Consider the following 9018-nt stretch of genomic DNA (forward strand, 5'->3'; position numbering starts at 1 on the left):
ATTAATAAAGCAAAGCAGTTTCCTTGATTTTCATTTTACCACTGCCGGTGCTCTGTGGGAGGTTTGTATGCTTTTGACACGGCACCATTAGTCAAAGCTCAAAAAGTCCACAAAATCAACTGCAAGCGAAGCTGAACCGTCGTATCATTCCGCACCATTGGTGTCACTAATGCAATTTGTATCTACAGTGCTTCTTTTTAATCCGAAAATGGGCAAACAATTTCGCACATAAAAACGACACAGTTCAATACAGTATACACTTACAAACCTGAAGTCCTGAACCAGAAATATTAAAACCAGTTGCTAATTGCAGCAATTCTTTTATGGTTTCTTCGGTCCTCATTAATTTAAGAAAGCTGTGGCCTGGGGCCTAGGGGACTGACTACTGAGGCAGAAAAAATGACAGCACACGCAGATCTTTGGATGTCAACCAACTGGGAGGTACTGGTTAGGTACCTTCACTGTTGCTATTTACTGCACTGACAGTTGAAAACTCAGAAAAATGTGTGTCACATATGTGAATGATAAGGAGGTTGTTTAGATATTCCTTATCTTGCATTATCCAAAAGAGAGATATTTCTTTAATATGCACAGCAATCACCAATGTCTACATGTAGCTGAAAAGAAAGTCTAACTACTGATGCCTAAGATTTTTTTGCATTTAGCAGGAGAAGGCAAAGTTTTTTGGTCTCAAGAGATTACAGGAAGAACGCCTTCCATGGTAAGTCCTAACAAGCACCCTTCTGCATCCAACATCAGCCTTCTTATGGGTTTTTCTATCTATGCATGTGCTTAATTCTTGGAAGCAAAGTATAAACAAATGCTCATAAACAATGCATGGAAGCTTCAGATCATGCTCCTCTTCTCTTTTTCCTGTAATCTTTCGTTAATGACATCTTGAATGAGGGCTTTGCAGCTGATATTAGGATGTGACATGACAGCTATGAAATCTGTAGGAGAGTTGTCTACATCGAATAGGTCGTCCGATATCGGTAGGACGGAGATGCCAGGGGAGACTGAGGGAACCGTGTGGTGATCCAAGTCAATATGAATTGTGGTGCCCAGCTTGGATGCATTGGTCCATGTGGCCCTGCCATGGGCATGGAACCAACACCAATCCGCAGTTTTCTGTGCCAGTAGATATGTACCTCGTTTGCATTAAGTGTGGAAGTCAAATTAATAGAATATTAACGGCTCTGATGCGATTTACGTAATTCCACTGATTTTTAAGTCAAAAAGCAAATGTCGACTTTTTTTTTTCTTAGCTTTTAAGTAAAACGTGAGAAAAATTGTATTAGATCAATGACTTAACCGAATCAAATGTAATTTAAAATAAAATTATTTAATTTAATTAATTTATTAAATTTATTGATTCATAAAATTTCATTTAATTAATTTGTTTGATCAATTTTTAATTTTAAATTTTTTAAATTAAATTAAAAACTAATTTAATACATATTAATATATTTATATTATTATTATTTAATTTTTATTTTATATTTTATAATTATAAATAAAATTTATAAAATTTTAATATTATAATTTATATAAAATAAAATTTTAATTTTTTATCCAAAATCGTGAATTGACCAAATCAAATTGATATTTGATTGATTTAGTCATTCTTTATATTTGATTAATTTTAAAAAATATTGAATATATTTAGTGCATATTTGGCTTAACTTTTTTTTTCAATTTATCTACTTCTTAAAAGTAAAAGCCATATCAAATATGATCTTTTTNAATTTAAAAAAAAAAGAGCTTAAAAAAAAGCTCCGAGGATGAGCTTTTTCTCCTCTTCTTTTAAAAATACAAGAAAATTTTTATTTTTGTTTTAAAAATATCCTCATTTGTTAAAAATAATTACAATATTACCCTCTCAAAAAAAAAGAAATATTTTTTATGATAATTTTAACAAAAATTATAACTTATAAAAAAAAAACTTATAAAAAAAAATTTATCAAACAACTTTAACTTAATTTTTAAAAGTTATTATTTTCATAAGAACTTTATAATAGTTTTTAAATTAGAAAAAAATCAAACCAAACAAGCTCTTAATCTACCCTAAAAATATGATAGACCAAACAGACATGAAAAACAAAAGCATTGGCTGTTAAGATTTCAGGAGCAAGTTCTAAGTTTTTCATTTTTTTTCTTTATCGCTTTCTATGACTTATGGAAGTTCATCAATTATTTTGACAGGGCACCATCACTACTAGAATGTAGGAAAAATGAACTGCAAATAGATAATCAAGGCGACCAATTGTATGATTCCTGCAACTTACACGCCAAGACAGCACCCTTTAGGAAATAGAATCATCCTTTTTGATGAATATGTGTATTGCCGAAATGAATTTGAAGTGGTGAACGTAAACAATATGAAATTTTGAGTAGGAAGCTGAATCCAGAAAGTTAAGTAAAGAAGAACCAAGGGGCAGTTACAGTAATACCAATATTTTACATTAAAGAACGAAAATTTAGTATTGCAAACCAAAATTTAACTATCATATCAATCCGAAACACAAGCACACTAGCAGAAATCTGATTTCATGTGTTCTTAACCTATACAAGACATGCAAACACATGAAGACCTATCAAACTGGAAGACAAGCAGGTAGAGTATCATAAAAGCAGCTTTAGCATCTTCAAGTTTTTAACCGGATATGTCAATGGCTTTGACATCAGGTTTTTTCACTTCCACCTTAGGAACAGTAACAGTAAGAACCCCATTTTCCATGGAAGCCTTAACTTGATCCATCTTCACATTCTCCGGCAACCTAAACCTCCTCGAGAACATGCCACTACTCCGCTCCACGCGATGCCAGGTATCATTCTTGTCTTCCTTTTCTATTTTCCTCTCCCCGCTGATTTGAAGCACCCTGTCATCCTCAATCTCCACTTTCACTTCTTCTTTCTTAAGCCCTGGGAGATCAGCCTTGAAGACGTGAGCTTCTGGGGTTTCCTTCCAGTCAATTCGGGTGTTGGCAACAGCAGAGGTTTCAGGGGCACGTCTGGTGAGTGAAGAAGGGAAAGGGAAGTCCTTGAAAGGATCCCAAACGTCAAGAGAAAAAGGATCGAAGACGCTGCTGCTTCTGTTGCCGAAGAAACTCGGGATCATCGCCATTACTCCTCCACTACAAAACAATGATCAACGAAACACTGAATTAAGTGAAATTGATAGTGTTTGATTTGCTGATTGCTTTGCGAGAATCTGACGCTGAATTCTTGACGCTACAAAGGCCGGACATGTTGGGTATTTAAAACAAGCTGAAGAAGAGTCTAGTGTATTCCCGCACTTTCTATTTTGGGCCCCGAAGAAACTTATCTTCTGGGCAAATCCAGAATGTTTGAGAATTGACTCGAAGAATCTGGACTTGTTTCGTAGAGTGGGCTTCAACTTGGGCCCGAGTCTTATTTCTTTGTTTACCTTATAGGCCAACTCTAATCAATTAATTACTTAAATATTAGCCAACTCGTTGATTTATTTCGTATTTTTTATGTTGAAAATAATTTTTTAACAAAAAAATTAATAACTTAAACTCCTATAAAAGCAATTCTTCTTCTTGTTATCATTATTCGATAAATTGTTAAAATACTATTATAAAATTTAATTGTCATTCTTCAAAAAAATTGTAACATTTTTACTTACAGATTACCCATAGCTCATTTACAAAAATGCACATCTCAAACATTTGAATTCTTACTTAGTTTTAAATTTTGATGTTTTTCTAAATTAACTGGAAATTAGAAAATTATAATGGAATTCGTTTTTTATTTTATTTAAAAGCTACTTGAGAAATATGGAAAGTTGCACTTTAGGCACACAAGGCCTAACGGCCATGGATAACAAAGCGCAGCCCATTTCAACATTGACGTCGATTTGAGGGCTACAACGTCGAGACCATTCAAGCAATTTCCGGAACATTCGCGAATCACAAGAGTGAAGACAAAAAGTTTTCTTGAAGCCCAAAACACAAGTACTTGAAAGTACTAGATTCCTCTTTAGCTTCTTATAAATATCAAACATGTCCTGCTTTAGCAGCATCAACCACAAAGCAACTGAGTTCGATGAGAATCTGATCAGCACCTAAAGCCTTCCCATTACGTTCAAAGAAAAGAAAATGGCGATGATTCCAAGTTTCTTTGGCAAACGAAGGGGCAGCATCTTCGATCCTTTCTCTCTTGACCTTTGGGATCCTTTCAAGGACTTCCCTTTCTCTTCTTCTTCACTTACAACTCACGCCCCTGAAATCTCTGCTTTTGCCAATACACGAATCGACTGGAGGGAAACCCCGGAAGCTCACGTCTTCAAGGCTGACCTTCCAGGGCTCAGGAAAGAGGAAGTGAAACTCGAGATTGAGGATGACAGGGTGCTCCAAATCAGCGGAGAAAGGAACGTTGAGAAAGAAGACAAAAACGACACCTGGCACCGGGTTGAGCGTAGCAGTGGCAAGTTCATGAGGAGGTTCAGGTTGCCGGAGAATGTGAAGATGGATCAGGTTAAGGCTTCCATGGAAAATGGGGTTCTTACTGTTACTATTCCTAAAGAGGAAGTGAAGAAACCTGACGTCAAAGCCATTGAGATCTCTGGTTAATATCTTAAATATTTTTGGTGTATGCAATTATGTACTACTCGTATGCACAGTTGTGAAATATAATACTGTAATCTACTAAAGTGAAATCTTCTTTATTCTAATGTACCCGTCATTTCGTTTTCTCTTCTCTGACATTCTTTTCAGCTTCAAATAGGTAACTTCAAAAGGACCTGCCGTTCATCCCCATCCTTTGAAATGAAAAATTGATTAGATTTCATGTTTTACATTTCCTCCCGTTCTAGCTTTGCTTTCTTTTTTAGGGTTTTAGCTCTGATAGGTTCATTTCTTCAATGTATCTCAAGCAAATCTCATACAGATCTTCTAGCGGCTACAATTATGAACGGGGAAGCATGAAATATTGAAACATCATTTGACTCGAACTCCATCAGCAGCCGCAATCTCCTCAATGCGGCAAATTAACCCGTATTTGTATTAATTAAAAATAAAAAAGAAAACTGTTAGAAACAAAGTTTTCAAAGGTTAAGACCTTTTTAAGATTGGACTTGGAATTGATTTCCAAGTGAACAAGGAGCACGAAGAAGGGAAAAGAAAGAAAACCAGGCCAATTAGTGTCAATTAAGGTTAAAAGGTGAGCTAGCCGTAACATATGCGAACGGCGAGCAGGGTTACTTTACTTTCAACCTAGCCTCCCCCAAGTTCTCAAGTTAAGCTGTAACTTAATTGACCAAAAGAAAGATATATTTGTTTTTGCATACAGGAATAGTATCAGAGTAGGTAACTTGTTACTAGCTGGTTCATGGACTTACTGCATAGAAGAAGAAGAAGCGGGATAGGTTCACAAACAAGTCAAATCTATTCTATTCCTGATCCTCTTCAATAATTTCCCAGATTTCCTCCTCTTTTGTCACCTTGCAATTTCTAAAGATAAACATCATACCGCGGAGTATGATGTGTTGAAAGAAAGGCTTAAACAAAAGGAGCAACTATAAACCATATTCATCTGGAGAACACATATTCACATTTACACAAGCAACAACCTATGTTGCAGTCGATTGAAAAAAGAACAGAGACAGATGTGGATGAACAAGCATCAGTTGCCACAAGTCGATTAAACAAAAAACAGAGATAGATGTGGACCTAAAGGACATGGGATATTATTAAAAATTTATACTTCCTAGGTGATTTGGAAGAATTTAAGCTTGATGTCAACAAACCAGCGACAAAATGTTCCTAGAAGCATTTTTATGTATTAGAAAGTATTAAATTTTGCTAGGCTTATTAGACACATGCTTCAGATAAATGATGACCTCTTTGTAACTAAAAGATCAAGGGTGATATGATGTAAGAAATCTTCCACTGGTGGAAACAGACAGGGTCTCCCAAATATGAAACAAACCAGTCTTGAATCTTGATAATATACATCTCAACCATGTGTATGACTGACTCTTATCAATGCCACTGCTGTTATTGGCAATGGTAGCCCTAAGCCCAACCAGGGCTGATCACCAAGTTCATATTGTAGGAACCATTTGCGTTTTTATCTGGTATCAGCTTGCTAAACCGAACTCTCTGATATTATGCCTTTGTCAAGGATTACAGAGTTGACTAAGATGGAAAAACTACGAAATCTGAGGATGAGTCTTGATTTGTACATATCAGTAACAATTCTGCTTTGGTATTTTGTTCTTGCACTTCTATTTTTGAAGTTTCTATAATTTAACGGAAATTCAGTCATTCATCCCTGAATTCAGTATTAAGAAACTTCTTTAAAATTCAAGTTGTCACAGCCCACGTCATGGATGAGAAGAGAACATGTCACGTTTCAAATGGAAATGGCCTCAAGCATTTTATAATTCTCCAATTCTAGATCGGGTTGCTTTGTATATTTCGCTTACGCTCGTTGTGATATGAAATTACATTTATTGTTGGATAATTTGTTCATAAAAACGTAATTGCTCCAACCAAAATCCACAATTTCATAAACAAGGAAGAAAGGTAAATGTATGTTTTGACAATATTTCTGTTATTTCCTACATAGCTGAAGTTCAGAACTACTCACAGTCCATACAACAACATGGTATCACACACAATTGGTACAAAACCCTCAGCTGAGGAAGATATAGACACTCAATTCATAACTCACGAACTTTTTTGTTTTCCTATTAAAGTAGTTACTTTGAGTAATCTGTCGCAAGAGAGAGAGGCCTTCCAAACTAAACTTCAACTTTTTAGCCTGAAATCTCAATAGCCTTAACATCATCAGGCTTTTTCACCTCCAGTTTTGGAACAGTTACAGTAAGCACCCCATTTTCCATAGAAGCCTTGATACTGTTCGATTGAAAAACTTAATTTAAAAAACACGAAAAACTGAACAAGTGTTCATTTGCTGATTGCTTCCGAGAATCTGATACTGAATTCTTGATGCTGTGAAGGCAGGACATGTTGGGTATTTAAAACAAGCCGAAGAGGAATCCAGTACATTCCCAGACTTTCTCCTTTGGGCCTCCAGAAACTTAAAAGTGGCAATTCAAGAATGTTTGAAATTGACCTGAATGATCTGAACTTCTTTTGCAGAGACTTGCAAACATAGGCTTCAAATTATTGCGAATTTTGAGGTTGAAATATTGCGAATTTTGCATCAATATGAACGTTATTAAATATATATATATATATATATATATATATATATATATATATAATTTCAAATTATAATTTAGTCTTATGTTTTATTTAAGTTTTGTTGAATTTTATCTTTATATAATAATTTATATTTCTAATAACGTAAAAATTGTTCTATTAAAAATATTGATATGATTTGATTAAATTAATATAGTATTGATCAAGTTAATATGACATTTTTCGTTGATGTGATAAATTAAACTAATAAGATTCTAGCTCAATGATACAATTGCAAAAATATCATACCACATCTCATGTCATGGACCTTAAACAATGTTTTCAAAGTTTTCTTTGAAATATAAAACCCAATTTCTGCGTTCAAAAAAAAAAAAAAAAAAAAAATCAAAACGTACGCAAATGCTTTGTTTCTTAAATTTTCTTTTATAACTAAACTCCATTTTGAACAAATAGATCATGTGTAGAGTGAGTATTAATCAGTTTCAATCAAATAAATCGAACGAATTTAGTTAATTTAATTTGATTTGTTTGGTTTTTTATTAATCAATTCAATTTATTCGATTATTTTAATTGATTTTCAGTGTTCAAAATTTACAACTGAATTAATTTAAAAATTAATCATTAGTATACATTTTTACGTATACAATATACTACTCTGTATAATTCTGTGTGTATATTAAATTATGCATTAAATATATATGTACATTTTGCATATAAGTTTATTTTTTTTTTTAACTTTTAAATGTTAAATGAATGAGATGAGTTAAAATAATATCTTATAATTTAGTTATTTTTATGTTTTAGTCATCAGAAGACAACAAATGTCTAATGTGAAACTTTGTTGGTCAAAGGCAAAGATAACATGTGCAAAAGAAAAGAAAAAAGAGAAAAAGGCCAAGATAGCAAGACTGATTGAGGTTGAAATATTGCGAATTTTGCATCAATATGAACGTTATTAAATATATATATTTCAAATTATAAATATAGTCCTATGTTTTATTTAAGTTTCGTTGAATTTTATCTTTATATAATAATTTATATTTCTAATAACGTAAAAATTCTTCTATTAAGAGTATTGATATGATTTGACTAAATTAATGTAGCGTTGATCAAATTAATATGATATTTTTTGTTGATGTGATAAATTAAACTAATAAGATTCTATCTCAATGATACAATTGCAAAAATATCATACCACATCGCATCATCTCAAATATGTAAAATTTTGAATGGTAAGAGTACAGATTTTTGTTATAAAATTTTGAGTGCTTCTGTTTCTGAAATTCTCATTCAAAATTTTCACCAAAAACCATGAATTAAAAACTTAATTATACCAGATGAAAGCTGTCATATATAAATCATATAGCAACATTAGTTGATAGCTTAACAAAGAAAAGTATTGCTAATTAAGAAAATTAAACTTCCACTAAATTGCTGACTGACTGTGGTGTACATATGGAACACAAATACTTATTTAGCAGCCCAACTAGTTTTATTTAAGAGTAGATTATACGTCCACTTTTAACCAGTCATGGATGCTTTTCTGAAACTTTAATGAAGAAACCATTTGTAAATTCCAAAACAGGTGTACGGGCCACGTCTCCTCCCCTGATCTTGGTGAACCTATTATTAAAACATTATATATATATATATGAAAAAAGAGTATATTAGATATACTTATTATAGTGATATATAATTAAAATTATAAAAGTATTGTAATATTGTTTTGAGTATGATCACAATAACTGACAAATTTAGATACTGATTAATGAGGAATATCTTTCTTTGTTCTTTAGAAAAAAAATCAAGAATACATGTATGCTGA

At 32.8% G+C, this 9018-nt stretch overlaps 3 protein-coding genes across 3 annotated transcripts in view; 1 reads left to right on the top strand and 2 right to left on the bottom strand.

The window, feature by feature from the left end:
* LOC18590582 (17.3 kDa class I heat shock protein) lies at positions 2439-3245 on the bottom strand. The gene has a single exon (XM_018126523.1). It carries the CDS (start codon positions 3122-3124, stop codon positions 2654-2656), a length of 471 nt encoding a protein of 156 aa, XP_017982012.1. The 5' UTR covers positions 3125-3245; the 3' UTR covers positions 2439-2653.
* LOC18590583 (17.3 kDa class I heat shock protein) lies at positions 4032-4727 on the top strand. The gene has a single exon (XM_007016196.2). The coding sequence runs from the start codon at positions 4122-4124 to the stop codon at positions 4593-4595; it is 474 nt and encodes a 157-aa protein (XP_007016258.2). The 5' UTR covers positions 4032-4121; the 3' UTR covers positions 4596-4727.
* The window catches only part of LOC18590584 (cytochrome P450 87A3), a 4842-nt gene continuing 2608 nt past the window's right edge, over positions 6785-9018 (bottom strand). Inside the window, exon 8 of the mRNA XM_018126934.1 lies at positions 6785-6884. Within this exon, the coding sequence (XP_017982423.1) occupies positions 6785-6884 (100 nt within the window). The remainder of the gene's footprint in view (positions 6885-9018) is intronic.

Source organism: Theobroma cacao, chromosome 9, assembly GCF_000208745.1.
Source record: "Theobroma cacao cultivar B97-61/B2 chromosome 9, Criollo_cocoa_genome_V2, whole genome shotgun sequence".
Lineage (NCBI taxonomy): Eukaryota > Viridiplantae > Streptophyta > Magnoliopsida > Malvales > Malvaceae > Theobroma > Theobroma cacao.